Source organism: Ammospiza nelsoni, chromosome 23 (assembly GCF_027579445.1).
Source record: "Ammospiza nelsoni isolate bAmmNel1 chromosome 23, bAmmNel1.pri, whole genome shotgun sequence".
NCBI lineage: Eukaryota > Metazoa > Chordata > Aves > Passeriformes > Passerellidae > Ammospiza > Ammospiza nelsoni.
The window spans coordinates 4,355,979-4,374,064 of NC_080655.1; the positions used below are offsets into that span (position 1 = coordinate 4,355,979).

The 18,086-nt window shown below is 43.7% G+C and overlaps 1 protein-coding gene across 1 annotated transcript in view; it reads right to left on the reverse strand.

Annotated features, from left to right (window-relative positions):
• Positions 1–1,306: 1,306 nt before the first annotated feature.
• Positions 1,307–18,086, reverse strand: part of TRIM33 (tripartite motif containing 33) — a 47,331-nt gene continuing 30,551 nt past the window's right edge. Inside the window, exons 8-20 of the mRNA XM_059487883.1 lie at positions 16,567–16,684; positions 15,010–15,257; positions 14,595–14,759; positions 13,673–13,873; positions 11,178–11,310; positions 10,062–10,125; positions 9,632–9,791; positions 8,620–8,966; positions 7,387–7,510; positions 6,357–6,431; positions 5,386–5,538; positions 3,689–3,739; positions 1,307–3,606 (exon numbers count right to left, since the gene is read on the reverse strand). Coding sequence (XP_059343866.1) covers positions 3,394–3,606; positions 3,689–3,739; positions 5,386–5,538; positions 6,357–6,431; positions 7,387–7,510; positions 8,620–8,966; positions 9,632–9,791; positions 10,062–10,125; positions 11,178–11,310; positions 13,673–13,873; positions 14,595–14,759; positions 15,010–15,257; positions 16,567–16,684 — 2,052 coding nt within the window. The 3' untranslated portion in view covers positions 1,307–3,393. The remainder of the gene's footprint in view (positions 3,607–3,688; positions 3,740–5,385; positions 5,539–6,356; positions 6,432–7,386; positions 7,511–8,619; positions 8,967–9,631; positions 9,792–10,061; positions 10,126–11,177; positions 11,311–13,672; positions 13,874–14,594; positions 14,760–15,009; positions 15,258–16,566; positions 16,685–18,086) is intronic.

Consider the following 18,086-nt stretch of genomic DNA (forward strand, 5'->3'; position numbering starts at 1 on the left):
TTTGGGAGTATTTTAAATGAGGGCAGAGTTGCACCAAGTGCCAGATTCCTCCTGCCACCCCAATTTTACAGATTTCCTGATGTAATCTGTGCTCTGATTTCCCACTGACACATTGCACACCCAGCAGCTGGCATGGAGAAGATGCCCAGAGAATTAATGTGGCTCATTAATACAAACCCAGTAATGAGTTACACCAAAAATTGTTCCCACTGAGCAAACCCTTCCCAGTTCTGTGATGAACACCCAGCCTACAGGACCAGGGAAGGGATTAGCAGAGTTTATCTTTGAAATAATTTCAAATAGAACTTTGCTGCTTTCAAAACAATCACTGAATTGCTGCTTTGGGAGTTCAAAAATGAAGGGGAAGAAGAAGAAGAAGAAGAAGAAGAGAATGTTTTGTTTTCCTTGTATAAAGGAAACACTTGAGATTTCTTGCACGCATTCAAAATTCCACATAATCCTGCTGAGCACTGGGGATGGGTGGGAGGAGCAGCTCTGGAGGGTGCAAGGGAAGAACTCAGGCCCAGCAAGGCCCAGCCCAGCTGCACTCCTGGTGTGCAGAAGATGCTGAGCACGAGCTGGCCAAGTTCTCCACCTGCAGTGAAGTGTTGGAGAGGCCACCTCAAAGGAAAGGCTGTCCCAAAACACTGGGAACTGCTCTGGGGTCTGGGTGGGGAGCTGAGGGTCCTGCAGCAGATGGGGGGCACGAGCTTCTCTGGAGGGTTTGGGGTGAGTCCTTCCCACTGTGCTCCATTTGGGATCCCCTGGGCTATGCTGAGCTCCCCTGAGCTCTGCTGGGATCCCTTGGGCTGCCCCTAGGATCCCCTGAACTCCATCTGGGAGCCCCTGAGCTCTGCTGAGATCCCCCAGAAGTCCACCTGGAATCCCCCTGTCCTATGACAGGATCCCTTGAGCTGTGCTGGGATCCCCTGGGCTCCATCTGGAACCCCCTGAGCTCTGCTGGGATGTCCTGAGCTCTTCTGGGATTCCTTGGGGTGCACCTGGGATCCCCTGAACTCTGCTGGGATCCCCTGAGCACCACCTAGGATGCCCCTGTCCTATGACAGGATCCCTTGAGCTCTGCTGGGATCCCCCTGTCCTATGCTGGGAACTCCTGAACTCCATCTGGGGACCCCCTGACTCCATCTGGGGACCCCCATGCCCACCCCACACTCTGGCTCATCCCCAGGGTCTCTGCAGGATCCAATGCCCAGCTGCTGCCCAGGGAAAAGCTCAAAAGGCGAGGCCTGAAGGTACCAAAGTGCCACAAAAACAGGAGGCCCGAGTGAAGAGAGCTCACAGAATCTTATTTTCATGATAATTTTAATAATATTCCTTTTGCAAAATGAAGCTGAGAAACTAGAAATGCATAAATAGGCAATACACAGAGCCATGAAATGATCCCTTGTCACTACCAGTGTCCTATTCACACATCAGCTTTTCCACGGGCAAAGTTGTTGCTCTTTGTCAATTTAATATGTTGAAGTGGAATTCCTTTTCCTTTCACATACAAACTGGTAAAAAATAAACTTAAAACAGCACTGTTCATGTCTAAGAAATTAAAAAAAAAAAACAACCAGTTTGAGTTTGAAGTGTAACATTTGAGTGAAGACGTGAGCTGGAAGTTAAAAACACCTTCAGTCCCCTCATTTATTGCAAGAGGGAGAATCCCAAGGTACACAGACCTGGTTCTTATAAAAGAAACCACATCTGCAGCGATTTGCATAAAAACTGCTGAGAGCATTTCTCCATTTGATATTGTGCTAAAATATTTCTCTTTACCATGATGGTAAAGCATGGACAATGTCACAGGAATTGTTGTGCTGAGCACACCAAACCCCCAGGGATCTCCCACAGAATTGCTGGATCCACACAAACCATGGCAAACTCAGAGTCTGCCATCTCGAGCTCATTGGTTCCATGAATTCTTCAACTTCCTTTAACAAGATCAATCTGAAGGCCAGAAATTGTATTTATTTCTAGGACTGACTTGTGTCAGCAAAGAAAACAACTCCTGGAGCTGTAACTCCTTGTGATTCCATGATTTCTAACCAGGAATGCTGGGATGGAGGCAGTGCAAGGGAAGGCACTGCAGAGGTGCCCCAGGGGTTACTGAGGAATTGGGAAATTGTTCTGTTCTCACTCTTTGACCAAAAACCACTCAAGGCCAAACCCTGTGCAAGTGCTTTGTTCAATGGATGGACAGGCAAAACAAACTCAGACTGATTCCAATCTTCCTGCACATTTCCCTCACAAGCTGCTTCTGAAGAAAGTTCTGAGAAGTACTCTAAGAAAAATAAGACAGAACCTCAAAATGAATGCAATGTTAGAAATAGCATATATTACAAATCTTTTCTTGATAGGAACAATCAATAAGAATACATATTAGCTTAAAAACAGTTCAGCAAATGTTGCTGACCTGCAAGAAATCTCAATTCACTATTTACAAATAAGACAAAGTGAATACAGGAAATTTTACACATTTGGTAGTTAATAGGTTATTGTTTGCCGAGTGGTCTATTAGAAACTGATATTTAGGAAGACTGGAAAAACACCCCAACCAGTTATTACCTCTTCAGTCTATATTTTAAGTACAGAAAAGTAGAGAATGAACACTGGAGAGAACATTCTGCCTCGTCAGGGGGTCAGGGACAGATGACAACGCTGAGACTTCTGCCATGGATGCCATTAAAATGTTCTGGGTACAGGAGTTTAATAAATACACCTTGTCCTACTCAAAGGGGTTGGAGCCACCAGCTTAGCCTTTCATCTGCCTCCCATTCCTGCACTCGCCCATTCAGAACAGTTTAATGATTTTCCTTTCTTCTTCCTTTTGCTATACATGAAATGGAGTAAAGAAAGCAAAATGTCAACAGTTGGATGGACACAGAAGATCAGTTATTCACAGTCCTGCTTCAATGAGATGATCAAAGCAACGACCAACACACACTTGAGTGGACACAGAGGGGATTCCAGGAGCTCTGCTCACAGTTTACACTGCAGTGGAATGCAAGACACAGTCACTGAGTGGGTCCAGTCCTGCAGGTCGTGTCACTACAGTCTTATCTGTACATGGAACATCTATCAAATCTGCTTCTCTTCAACACTCCTCCACCTCTGGCTGTGAGACCAGCATGAGTGTGTCCCCTCCAGCAGGAAAAGAAAGAATATAGCAAGTAATCAAGGAAAAAAAAAATACAAACCACCAAAAATTTACAATACAGGTTTTTTTCCCCTTTTGATGCGAATGTTTTTCTGTACAAGTGTTTTTTGTTATCTAATACTGTTTAAAAAGCTATCAGCTTCTGCAAGATGGCCACTGTAGGCATGATAATATTCCAGGAACACTTAAATAACAGTTTTTACAATAAATTTTAGGTCCATATCATTAGATTACTTTATATGCACTGGTCTCTCATCTGATTTTAGGCGTTTTCTACGTGGTTGTATAAAATCTTCATCGGAGTCCTCAGTTATTTCACCATCATCCTCTTCCTGCTCAAATTCAGGCAAAGGCTGGAAGGTCCTGTCTGAGTAGATCTCTGTAAGTTTATCTTCAAAGTACAATGCAACTGCCTTCCCTGCCTGTGCTACTTCTGAATCAGCCTGTGGATGAAAGAAGACAGGAATATTCACCTGTTGGAAATGCACATCCCTTCACCAAGTGTGCATGGTCTGAAACGCTTACCTTCAAATTAATCTCTTGTGTTTCTGCATAAACTTGAACAACTTTCATCATCTAAAAAGGATACCAGAGTCAAAAAAAATGAAATTATAATCCTTTCTAAAGTTACGAGATCGCACAGGATTGGATGACTAAAGTCAGCCATAACAACAAGACAGTTTGTTATGGTTTGCTAGCTTTAGTTCCCAAACTTAGGCAGCAGGTTTAAAACAGTCTTAGATGCTAAATAAACCCTCAACAGAACACACAACTTTTGTACAAGTGGCTCCCAGCCATTTTCCACTCATCACTGCTTTCCTCACAATAAACTGGAAATGCCTGGAAATGACTGTGGGGAATTCTCCTTTGCAGGGAGGAGCTCCAGGAGATTTCCTGGGGATTACCCCACTGGGATTTCTGCTTTTGGCTTAGAGGCACTCGACATGATGCTGCTGTGAGAGGTCAGAGTGACTCAACTTTTGCCATGAGCCAGGCAAGCTGAAACACATTTATTTTCTTTTTTAAAAAAGTTAAAAAAATCACCACATCCTTCAGTCCTTCCTCCCTTGTTGTACTCTGGTCTCTAAGAGCTGCAGCATGTTTTCCTCTAGAGTGGATGCTTCATTAATTCCCCTGATTGAGAAGTTCACATAATTAAATTACCTCATGAACCTCCTCTAATGCAGGGACATAAAGGAGTCGGGCTGTCAAAATCCCAAATGCTTGTGAGCAGTTCCAGCATCACATCATTGACCCTGATTTTTCCTAGGGAGGTTTTAATTGCAGCTTTGTGCAGTTCCTTCAGTTTCCTTCTGCACAGGGCCAGAAATGCAGCCCAAACACTGCAAGTCCAGGTTACATTTTGCAGAGAAATAAGAAATATTGGCTGCTTTCTGCATTTTAAGGTCAGAATAAAGCCACTCCTTGTGATGTCTTTTGTCATTCTTGCTTTAAAGCATCTCAAAGATTAGGAACCCCCTTAGCTCCTACTCACTTTCAGCCCAGTATCACCTTTTTTTAATTTATATTCAGATTATTTTCCCACTGCTCAGTAACATTCAGGTCATTTATCTCCCCAAGTCACATTTCAGGTGTAAGGGATATTTCATTATTAGATGGGATCATTGCAAAATTAGTAAAAAATATGACCCCACACCCAAATTATTCACTTAAAACTGATTTTTGTGAGAGCCCAACCACCAAGGGGTTTAAGCAGGAAGGTTAATAAAAGCCATAAGGGCCACAAAGCTTTGTTGGATTCATTTGTGTGAGGTACTAAAACCAGAATAACTTCAGAAAGGCAGATTTCTCCCCAGTAGAGGAAGTTTCGCAACAGATTCTACCTTGTTCCATGAGTGTAAACCAATTACCTGGGCAGCTTGAGACACTTTTAAGGACTCTTTGATTGTCTTTATGGCACTTCCTAAGCACTTCTACAATCAATCTCCTGCACAGTAACCAGGTCACCCTGCTCCTCATTCACAGAGACCACTGAATGCATTTTAATAGTTCCCTCTGCTCTCCCCATTTAATTAAAAATGAGAAGTTACTCTGCAATTGCCTTGAGTTTGGTTTGGTTTTCAAGTATCTGATTCAGCATCTGCTCCAAAAGCAGAAGTTACAGCTGGAAGCAGAGCTTTTCATGGGAGAAGCTGCACAACCAGGTTGAAATAAATCTTCATTTAAAGGACAGATGGTGCTCAGATTGGAAGTTAACATACTTCATTAAACCTTTCACAGTTCTTGAAGATCAGCCGCACGTCGGCCACGAAGTCCTCGGGGGTCTGGTAGTGTTGGGAATGTTTCTTCTGCAGTTTCTTCTTCACCGTGGATAAATCCATGGGTTTCTTTATGATTTTATAATAGTTTGGTATCTGGAAAAAACCAACAGTGATTTAGCACTGAATGGCTGCAGAGCTCACAGCTGAATTTCCACACTGAAGGTATCAATCCCTTATCTCATTTCAGCAAAGCAGAACAATTTCCGATTTTTCTTTCCTCGAACTGAACTTTAAAAAGTTCTTTATAAGAGTATGGAGTGACAGGACAAGGGGGATTGGTTTTAAATTGAAGGGGGTAGATTTAGATTGGATATTGGGGTAAAATCCTTCCCTGTGAGGGTGGGCAGGCCCTGGCACAGCTGTGGCTGCCCCTGGATCCCTGGCAGTGCCCAAGGCCAGGCTGGACAGGGCTTGGAGAACCCTGGGACAGTGGAAGGTGTCCCTGCCATGGCAGATGTGGCATTGGAAGAGCTTTAAGGTCCTTTCCAACCCAAACCACTCTGGGATTCTCTCTAACCTTCAGTGTCTCTCACAGCACCACAAAGCTTTTCATTACTTACTTCTTTTACAGCTGAAAACACAAAGAGTCAAAGCAGTTTATTCCCTCCTCTCATTCACAAATTTGTCCAAAAAGCCCTCCTAAAGCATTTTGAGTTTCATGGGTAGCCTGAGACATCTTGTTCCAATTCAATAACTGCTAATTGGAAGTATTTTTAAATATCTGGGTTTGAGACTGGGAGTGAAGCATCTGCCTGGAGCAGCTCCAGAATCAGCTGCTCTCCCTCTCAGCCCCATGAAATGCTGGATGGCTGCCAGAACTTTCAGACTGACCCCAAATCCAGCTCCAGACTCTCAGGGCTGTTACCCCACACAGAATTACAGAATTCCCCAGGTGTTTGCAGGACACTCACCGAGGCTGGGACTGGCTCCTGGAACTCAATGCTCAGCTCGTGGCAGTACAGGTAAAGCAAGAGGCGTTCACATTTCTTAAAAAGAAACAAACAGGGTCAGATTAACATTCTTAATTTATCCCTAGCCCAGGAATTCATACATCCAAATTCTAAATAGGCTTCTAATTTAACAGCATAGTAGAAAATTTAAATGCAACTCCCTCAACTTAATTTAAAAAGGTAAAGTTCTTAGGAGGGCAGAGTTGAGAGGCAGAACCCCATTCACTGTTCACAAATTTCCTCTTTGTTTTCTCCCTCCTAACCAAAAGTTTAGGGCTGAAGTCAAGCATGGAGAGACATGCTAATATACTGCAAATTTTAAAATAAAATACCAACTACAAGCACTTTTACTGCTTTTGTCCAATCACAACCACATGTAACAGGAAAGGACTGAGCTGCAGACTTTCCCCCACAAGACAAAACTGAACAATCTGAAAGCAGAGCCAGTGTTTCTATAAAATCCTTGTTGAAATATTTTTCCTTGCTTTACATGTAATTCCTTTAGAGGAATTTGATTTGATGATACTCCTAACACTACACAGAGGCTGACTGATAAAGCTCAAAATAATTCTGATTGTCAAGATCATTAAAATTCCCCAAGAATGCACCTGAACACTCCCAGCACCTCTCACAGAATGCACTTAACACACCAAGCTCCCAGAAATATTTTATGAAGGTGACACCAATGCCTAATGCAAAGGACTTTTAATCAAGTGCATGTTAAATGATGCATTTAAATACAGAATTTGTGTTCATGCTGAATTTTAGCTCCTCAGTGATTACAGTCCCAAGGCACTGGGGCACTCCCACAGTCACCAACACCTGGAGATGCAGCCACAGCAGGAAAAAATCTCATTTGGGTTGTTTTACAAAGCCTCAACAACATTTAATTTGCTTCAGCCAAAGCAAAACCATCTCCAGTCAGTGAGGGGGAGCTGATGTGAACAAAGCATTTTCCTGGGAAGCAGATTGCTGCAGGTTTGACACCCACCCTTTGGTCCACAGGACTCAGGCCTTGTGCTGTCTTGCCTTTCTTGCTGTGCTGGGAATTGTCACAATCATATTCCACTTCAGGTTTGCTCAGGTCTCTGCAGAATGTACATATCCACTCTCCACTAAAGAGAAAAACACAATTATTGCACACATCCAGGGATAAATTCTCACCAGCGATGACTACAAACAGTTTTAATTAATTCTTAAAGATTCACATTCTACTGCAGTGAAGACTTGGATACCCAAAGCCAAGGATTGACCCTTAATGCTCACAATAATTCTGCCAGTCAAGGTCACCTTTCCTGCCTTCATATGATGCTTTAATACTTTATAAAGTATTAACTTTACAGTACACCCTTCTCACCTTGCCTTAAAATGAACTTTACACACCAGCATCCCATTGTGAGACTTTACACAGATAAACAGATAAACAGAACAGGATTCTGTTATCAGATAAACACTGATCAGCTGTGGGGATCTCTAGCAGGTCAGAGAAAAGTTGGGAAGTCTCTTTTCCCAGCCTGGTGCTTGAAGAAAGAGTCAGAGCTCTTAATTTCTTGGTCTCAAGGTTGTTTATTGTTTCTTATCTATAAAAAGTTTTCTCCTGCCCTGCCCAGGTCTGTCCAGCAGGACAGCTCCAGGCACTCTGCCTGCCCTCAGGGCAGTGTTATGCCTTTATACTAAAAACTACATGTACAATATTTACAATTACTTCCCAATACCTATCACCTGTGTTAGGCAGTGAGCTTCTACTCTACACCAATCTGTAAGTGCCAACATCACAGCAGAAGATGGAGGCCAAGAAGAAGGAGAAAGGCTGGGCATGCCCAGTTCCCTCCATCTTGCCTCCTGAACCCCCATTCTAAAAACCCCAAAATCTACTTTTTCACCTTGTGATAAATTCACTATCATTCTACTTAATTTGTCATGGCTTGCAGATCTTCATCTAAGGTTGGTAATTTGCTCCATGGGTCACAATCAAACCCACACAGGGGCATTTTGGGCTCTGAGCCCCCTGGCAGGGGTCTTGGCTGCTCAGGACAGCCAGGGGGATATTCTGGGTCTGGACAATCAGCTACACATAAATAACTCAGGCAAGGCCTTGGAAATATCATATTTTTTGTAGTATAAGTATGTGATATTGCTGTAGTATAAGAAAACCACCCTGATTTTGGAGGCAACACCACTCTGGGTTCCGTGCCCACCCCGCTGCTGCTGCTGCTGTGGGTACCTGGGGAAGCTGAGCAGCGTGGGGACGTGGCAGGTGAGGTGGAACACCTTGGGGCACTTCTCACAGCACAGCAGGTCCCCCCCATTCTGGCACACAGCACACCAGTCCTCGTTGGGGTCGTCATCCTTGTTGTTGCCCTCCCCGGGCACGCGGGCCGAGCGGTGCATGAGGCTGCGCACGGGCGACTTCCCGTTCACCAGGCCGTGCCCAGACTGCTTGCAGCTCTCACTCAGATCGGCTGGCTCTGTCTTCACGTGGTTCTCCAGGCTGCCCAAAGCTTCCAGTTCACTCTCCAGGTGTAAGTTAGTGGATAGTGGTGGTGTCAAGCTGCTCTCGGGGCTGCTGAGCTGCAATGAAAGCAGCACGTGGGAAATCAGGGTTGATTTTATTGCAGGATATTCAAAACCCTCCCACCATTCAAAGGCACCGTGCTCACATCCCAAAAACCATGGGAAATCATGCAGTACTGAAAACTGCTTTTTCACATGTCCTTTCTTTGTAGAACACTCTCATTTCTTCTGATATATAACAAGAGAAATGCTGTAACAAGCCAAACACACTGAGTCATTAAAAGCTGTTAATGACAACTTGGTTGTCATTAGGAAAAATCCTCAACTCCACCACCCTGCTCCCTGTACACAATCCTGTTCAATCAAGCACAGCTGGGAAACACTGAAAAAGATTATTTGCTAATTATTTGATTTATACTTTAAGAACTTTTGATTGACTGGAGGTTTCCTGAATGCAATTACTTATATGGGAATGTCTACTATCAATGGGTGACTCACAGCTTTTAATAATTAGGGATTAAAAGCAGCAAATACACTCTATTACACTTCATTTTGATGATTAAAGATAAAATTTACATTAGAGGCCACTCTGTGCCTGGCAGAGTATTACCAAGGAGAAAATACCTCTTAAAATGAAGCTTCAGAGTAAAAACACCTTTTTTTTTCCCTTTTTAAATTCTTAAACTGCTGCCAGGAAAACACTGAGCATAAACTAACTTTACCATGCAAGCACTCCTTCTGCCATCCTCTGTTTTTTCCTGCTTTACTGTTCCTGAGAAGCTGCAGATCTCTTCCTCTGTGCCTGGCTCTTGCTTTACTTTCACCTGGTCAGCCTTGAAGCCAATGCCAGTTTTGTCAGCAGTCCTGCCTGAGGAGCCACAGCTGCAGAGACATCAGCACATCACCAGATAAATAAGAGGAAAAATCAACAGGGCAAAGAAATTCAGGTAACTGTTTCCCAAAAAAAAAAAAGGCAAAGGGTGGCAGCACATTTAAAGAAGTGCAGGAAAAAAATTTAGAATATAAATCTTCATGTATTTTTCTATTCCTCAGTCACAGTTATGACAAAGCACAATTTGCCAATTGCCAGGTTTTTTTTGGAATTATTCATGTCTGATTTTTTTAGCCTGACATTGTTAATGTGACACTCACCTTCCTCTGCTGCCTGTGCTGGAGGTGCTGGGGGGCCTCACAGGAGTGTGGGAGTTGGATAATCCTGCAAAGAAGCAGCACAGAACTGATTTGGCACAAGTTTACATTCACTGACTGGTGCTGAGCAACCCCAGAAATGCTGCAGGAATATCCCAATTTCCCAAGTCACCTAAGCCAGCTGTTCTCAGTCTTGTGATCACAACAAATCCAGCACATCACATTCAATAAAAAATGGCAACACACAGTTCTTAGAGCCCCAATAATTATTTCACCTAATCCAAACAGTGCTAAAGCCTTCAAACCATTACATCCTCAAATTTTATGCACTGGGAGCCACTAATAATGTCAAAAAAGCAGCCTCTGCATGGTTTGCATGCAGGTTTGGAGAAACACAGAAAGCCCCACATTCATTGACAGGATCTTACAAGTCTTGTAGAGAAAACCAAGAGAAACATCAAATCCCAGAGTGGTTTGGGTTGGAAAAGACCTTAAATCCCATCCAGTGCCACCCTTGACATGGCAGGGACACCTTCCACTGTCCCAGGGTGCTCCAAACCCATCCAGCCTGGCCTTGGGCACTGCCAGGGATGCAGGGGCAGCCACAGCTGCTCTGGGCAGTGCCAGGGCCTGCCCACCCTCACAGGGAAGGATTTCTTCCCATTGACTGAAATAATCTTCTTACTTATAAAAATGGACATTTTCAATGTTAAACTACCTCAGTATTAAGTAGTGGTGACTTAATTTGTTCATATGCATAAGAAAAGCTCTACCATTAATTAATTATACTCAGAATGACCCTGATAGTGTCTCTATATGGATATATAAAAATATATATAAATATATAAACATATAAATACATATAAAATATATATCTATATATATATATTTATATATATCTGGAATAGTGCATCCATGTGCTGGCAGTTTGTTACTATAAAGACATCTCTAAGGGAAGGTAAAATTTAAATTTCTGGAAGAATCTATTTCTGAGCAAAACAAATTTGAAATACAACATTTCTTCCCTTCTGGCAGGAAATGCTAAGCAATTATTTTCAACTTAAACAGCAGAAATAGCCATCACATTCTGGAATAACTAGAAAAACCCATCAGATTTACCTGATGACCCTGGAGACAGAGCTGAAGGTCCTGGGGAGGGATTCATGGTGCTGGTGGGCTGTGGGGGGAGGTGGCTGCCTGTGATGTACCTACTTAGCAGATTATCTAAACTACTGGAACCAGCATCTTCCAGCTGAGGAGGAAAAACAAAAACCTGAATCAGACAGGTCTCATTCACACCTTTAAATTGTGATCACTGGAATTGTTCCCTCTACCTTCAAGGATTCAGGAAATCAGCAAATATTTGTATCAGTTTCATGCAGAAATCAGGCTTTCAAACAAGTAACATTTTTCAAAAGCTCCTAAATTTGAGGTTTTTTTTCCATTATGATCCCGGGCTGTACTTACACAGGGTCACTGCAAACTTTCTGCTCAGTGTGTCAGTCACACACATGGAGCTCTGTTAGCCACGAAACACCAGATTTCTGAGGCTGCAGAAGTTATTCCATAATTAAGATATTAAGGGAGGCCATAATCTTGTCTTTCCTTAACATGATGGGAAATCTCCCACTCACTTTTCAAACAGATTTTTGCACTTGTTAAACCCAAGGAAACAGGGACTTTGTTGCTGTAACTGCTTAAATGTGTTAAATTCAATAATGTGTTTGAAACACACTGCATTCCAAGTGGGTTTTAATGACTGTGCCAGCAGCCTGAAGGACTAACACCTCCTATCCACTAAACCCAACTAAAATCCATAACAGCTATTGCATGAACAGGTATAAAAAGAAGAGTATCTCAGCAGAATTCTGCATTTTCAGTGCACCTGGAAGTTGCATGGTAATGATTTGTTCTAACTCAGCACTGCAGGCTGCTCACACTGAGATGGGATTCCTCCTCCCACCATTCTCACATCAAAAATGACCTGCAGCCTCCTGAGAACACTGAACACACCAGCCCTGAACATTTAAGAGTTGCAAAGTTGCAGCTGATATTCCAGCAGATCATCTTGGATGAAATTTATTTTGTTTCCTGTAGGTGACCAAATATCTCCTGGGTTTTACAGGGACGTTTCAATGCCAAGGTGCTGTTCTCAGGATGAAGCTATCATCCTCCTCCCCTCCCTGCAGAAAACACATTACTTTTATTTTATTTGCCTCCACACGTACATTAAACTGTGCTTTTCACCTCTCCAAATGAGCTTCAGAATCTACCTCAGCCTGTGTCCCCTCTCTGTGGGACAATGGGACATGTCCCCTCTGTGCTTCCTTCTAGAACATCCAGAAAACTCCAGGCAGCTTTAACCCTGAATAAATCACCATTCAGGGCACTCAAAATACATCACCATTAATTATTCCATCTTCCCACAAGATGGTCTTGTGGAAGAAAGGAAGTGAACACAGATTTTGGATTAATTAAAGTGTAAATTTTACTACAGGACACATTAAAAAATGATTAATCTAAAGGTTACTAGGTGGAGCAGGTCAGCCCTACATGGATAAACCAGCTGCATGCCTAAGAGAAAGGCTGAAGATGATAATTCTACAACTTTAAATTCTAATTACAGCATTCCATAGCCAAATCCTGGTACCTAACCAAAAAACCAGAGAGAGGGGAGCAGCACTGACCTGGATGGGGGAGAGGTCCTGCAGGGAGGGCAGGTTCTCCAGGTTGATGATGGAGAACTTTTTGCAATATTGAAGAACTTTTTGCAATATTTTAGAGGTGAAATGAGTTTGAATTCTACAACTTTAAATGCTAATTACACCATTCCATGGCCAACTACTATTGGCCAACTTTAAATTCTGATTACACCATTCCATGGCCAAATCCTGGTACCCAACTATAAAACCAGAGAAGGAGGAGCAGCACTGACCTGGATGGGGGAGATGTCCTGCAGGGAGGAGTAGGTTCTCTGGGTTGGTAATGGAGAACTTTTTGCAGTATTCTAGAGGTGAAATTATTTTGGATTCTACACCTTTAAATGCTAATTACATTAATTATTAAAGTCCTGGCATCTAACCACAAAAGCAGAGCAGGAGGAGCAGCACTGACCTGGATGGGGGGGGACGTCCAGGCCAGATTCTCCAGGTTGGTGACAGAGAACAACTTTTTTCAACATTTTAGAGGTGAAATGAGTTTGAATTCTACACCTTTACATCATTTCATGACCAAATCCTGGCACCTAACCAGGAGGAGCAGCACTGACCTGGATGGGGGAGATGTCTAGCAGCAAGGGCAGACATCAACACCCACGTTGGTGACAGAGAACAACTTTTGCAATATTTTAGAGGTGAAATAAGTTTCAATTCTATAACTTTACACCATTCCATGACCAAATCCTGGTACCCAACTACAAAAGCAGAGCAGGAGGAGCAGCACTGACCTGGATGGGGGAGATGTCCTGCAGGGAGGGCAGGTTCTCCGGGTTGGCGACGGAGAATTTTTGCAATATTTTAGAGATGAAATGAGCTTGAATTCTACACCTTTACACCATTCCATGACCAAATCCTGGCACCCAAGCACAAAAGCAGAGCAGGAGGAGCAGCACTGACCTGGATGGGGGGGATGTCTGGCAGCGAGGGCAGGTTCTCCGGGTTGGTGACGGACGGGATGAGCTCGATGGCCGACACGGACGGGCTGGTGGGGCCGCGGTTGGCGCTGGCCATGGTGGCCGTGGTGGGGCTGGTGGGGTTGATGGTGGTGTTGTGCACTGAGACCACCGGGAAGGGCCCGGCGTGGCCGGGGTTGGAGTGCTGGGGAGACACAGACACCGCACTGGGCACGGGGCCACCACAGCCCCCACTGCCCTCAGAGAGACCTGGACCCAAGCACAGCCAGCACAGCTCTGAGGGCAGGGAAACTGCTCCTCTTCCTCACTTGGACAGCAAAAAAACCTCATGTGGCTCCGTTTTAAACACACAGCGCTTCTCCCACCAAGTATATAGTGGTATTTTCTTAAAGCAGTTACTTCCTCCTAAGATAGCTTTAGAGTTCACATCTAATTTTTTCTTTAACTGTTTCACTTTTGGTATTTCAGTCACATTAACATGCACTGTCAAGGATTTTTATTCTTAATGGCATGCAGAGCTCTGCATCAATGCTTCAGGTGTGAATTTAAAACCACTTCAGCAGCTGATTTAATCAAAACCCCTCAACTCCATCACTTTGAACTCCACTACTCCTCACTATTTCCTAATAAACCTCTGAATGTTCTTTTCAGCTGAAAAGTGAAAAAAGAAACATTTTACTTCCCAGAACTAAACTGCAACACAAACATCTAATTTAATTTCATTTCCACCCCTAAGGTTTGAATTTCCTTCCATTCAGCAAAACTGTCACAGCACAGTAATGCAACATGGAAAAGAAGCATATAAATGAGTGTAGCTGTGAGCTACAGGGGGACAGATAAACACATTTACAGCTGCAATGAAAGGCTGGCACAATGGCACAATGAAGCATGTACACAGGATATACTTGTCTTTGAAGGTGAGGTTGCATCATGGAGTACTGAGGTCCATTGTGGCGTGGGATTCCTGGAATACGAGCAGCATTCTGAGCCATTCTCATCTGGTGTGCTTGGAAAGCCCCACAGTTCATGTTACCCCTCTGCATGGTCTGCATGCTGATCAACCTGGGAGGCTGCAAGGGTTTGGGTTTTTTAAAATTTGTGCTTTTTAACACGGAGAAAAGAAGCCCATCTCTTTCCACAGCAGTAGTAACATAACATCAAGCAAAGCAAAGAGCTGTCACATTAAAACATCTCAAATCTCAGAAGATTTTAGTCTATAAATCGCTTTGTAAGTTTAGATCTGACAGGGCAATTTTAAATCTCAGTGTTACGGTGAAATAAAGCGAAAGAAGGTGAAATAAGAACACACAAAGGACTCACCTGCTGCTGCAGGACTTGGGGGCTGCTCTGCCTGGGCACAGAGGCAGAGGAAGGCTGGGCCATCCTCATCTGCTGCAGCTGCTGGTGCTTTTGGGCATACACCTGCTGCTGCATGTGCTGCAGTCGAAGCTGGGCCAGGTTGATTTGTCCTGGAGCTTTGTTGACGTGGTTTGTTCCTGGAGGAGTTTGCCCAACCACTACATTGGGAGTGTAACTAGGGGTTGGTTTATTTTCAATGACCAGGTTACCTACAAAAAGCCAAAGAAGCAATCAACAGTTAGATCTCATCATCCTCCAAAGGCTGACATATGTGGAATATTCTGGAATTTCTATGCAGTTTTCTCAGAGCAATTTAAGCTTGAAAGCTTAAAAATTAAAATTTAAATATAATTTTTAAAAATTAAAATTTAAGTTCTTTGTGTCTTCAATAACCAGACACAATAAAAGCAAAAAGAGAACTCAGACTACAAGAACAGACAGCAAAATTAAAAATATGATCTGTGAGGGAAGAGTGAAAGAACTGGAACTGCACAGGCTAAAAGCCACAACAGACAGAAATGACTTCTCTGCTTTCACAAGAAATGGACAAGATGAGAAATAAAACAGAAAAAAGCCACGCTGAGTATAAACTTTCTATGTCTAAAGAAGCAAAGCCTGAAAAGAGATATTTGAGTGTCCCACCACCGAGTGACTCCAAACAGGTTCTACAAACACAACATCAAAAACTGTTACAAGCAAGTCCTGTCTGGCTCCAGTGTCATGGACCAGGCTGCCTCTCCAGGTAACTCCTGTCCTATTTTTATGTGGAAAGGCAAAATGTTGATTTTTTTAATCAATTTGTGAATGTGCAGTCAGCAGAATCTGCATGTCCCTTTTTATTAAGGTTGGCAGTTTCCTTTCTGCCCTAGAGAATAAACACTCTTGACTGAAGACAGGAACACCCCAACCTGGATGGTGGACACAGAGTAAGTGAGCACACACAAAAACTGGTATTTTGTTAGATTTTCCATGAAATTTTTATCCAACAGAGAAGTTCACAAGCAGGTGCTAACGGGTATCTTTGTGTCACTGTGCTCTGCCCTCTTCTCTCATTCCAAACCTGCACTTTGCAAACTCTAAGTGGAAATGGCATGGAACCAGTGTGAAATCCAGAGATGCTGTGGCTGCCCCATCCCTGGAAGTGTCCAAGGTTGGACAGGGCTTGGAGCAGCTGGGACAGTGGAAGGTGTCCCTGCCATGGCAGAGAGTGCAATGAGATGACTTTTAAGGTCCTTTTCAACCCAAACCACTCTGTGATTAGGGTCATTCCTAGAACCAATCCCAGTACAATATCCATTGTATCCTGGAAAACAATATCCATTTAGAGAAAGCTCTGCTAAAAGAAAGAACAGAGCAGATAAGGAGAATAATCAGGGCTGGATGGATTATGAGAGTTTATCGTCAACAGAATTTTTGCCTCCTGCATTCAGAGACACTGCACTCACTCCTGTTGGATGAATATCCTCAATTCAAGGGAGTTTTCCCACTATCAGAGATGAAACAAGCAGGGTTTCTCACCCAGATTGACCACGTTCTTGGCCCAGAAGGTGGGGTCACAGTGGAAGCGGATGGCGCCGTTGGCAGCAGGGACGGGGTCACAGCGAGCCTTCAGGATGTGCCTCAGCTGGAAGGTTATCTGAGAGAAAACAAAAACACTGCTGCTGACAGAGAAACCAAGAATGAGAAACGAGTGTGTGTTTAGGCCATGGAACACCAACAAGGACTGGCAGCAGCAAGTTTGGTACACAGGCTGGGAAATTCTCAATTTGTCAGGAAAATCCCACATTGTACAATTTCTTTACTCTGAGGATTGCAGAGCAGCACTCTTACACCACATTATTGAGATGAGTCCAGGGAAACACTGAGGTGCCTTCAAAGAGCTGACCCCATTCCTTGCAAACCAACACTCCCCAAACCCTTCTGGTAAAGAGTGAATTGTTGCACAATTGTCTGGCTCTGCTGTAAAATCTGAAGATAGGGTGCCATGATGGACCCACATGGCAGAACTCTACATGGGTGTATCCTCTGGATCACCAACATTTGACCTCATTTGTGTCTTAATCTCACTCTGGATATATTTGATTCCCCTGCTCCTCTGTGTTTGTGGCTCAGGACATGTTCCCAGACTGGGAAAGTTATGGTGAGCACATCCCTGGGCTTGCACATGCAGAACTGGGTGTATTCGTGTCAATAAAAGTGAATTATCCTGCTGGTTACCAACACCTGACTTTGTGTCTTACCTCACTCTGGGTATATTGGAACTTTTTCCCTCTCTGGACAGGGGGATTGGGACAGAATTGCACAGCCAGGTCTGTGCATTCACACAAGGAGTGGCTGAGGGCACTTTGTTCTGCTGGAGAAGAGGAACCTGAGGAATTCCGGACTTGGATTCCTATCAGAGAATGTTTTGTGACATTTTTTGAGCTCTCAGTTTAATTATTACCTATGTGACTGTCTCTTCAAGTGTGTAACATTTCTAAGTTTCACAATGTTGTGTTCTGGGAGCCTCACTGGGGGCTGCAGCTTCTTCCTCAAAGGGACAGCTCTGACCTCTGTGAGCAGGGACAGGACCCAGGGAAGGGCTGGAGCTCCCAGGGGAGTTTAGGTTGGATTTTAGGGAAAGATTCCTCCCTCAGAGGGTTCTGGGCACTGCCTCAAGGCTGCCAGAGCTCCAGGAGCATTTGGACAACACTCAGGGATGCCCAGGGTGGGATTTTGGGGTGTCTGTGCAGGGCAGGGGCTGCACTGGATGATCCATGTGGTAATCACACATCCTCTGAATAGAGAGACACAGCTCTCTCCCAGGATTTTCCTGGGAAGCTCTGAGAAAGCTCAGAGAAAAGAATGAGAAACAATTCTTATCTCCAATTGCTGCACCTGCTGTTGTACACATGTGGAATGTATCATGGACATTTGTTTACCAAACTTCTTAATTGGACAGTGGATGGTGTTTGGATTGATTGACCAATTAAGTAAAAGCTGTACTGGACTGTCTGGAAGGGGATGAGCTTCTTGAGGAGTATAATATAGTACAACAT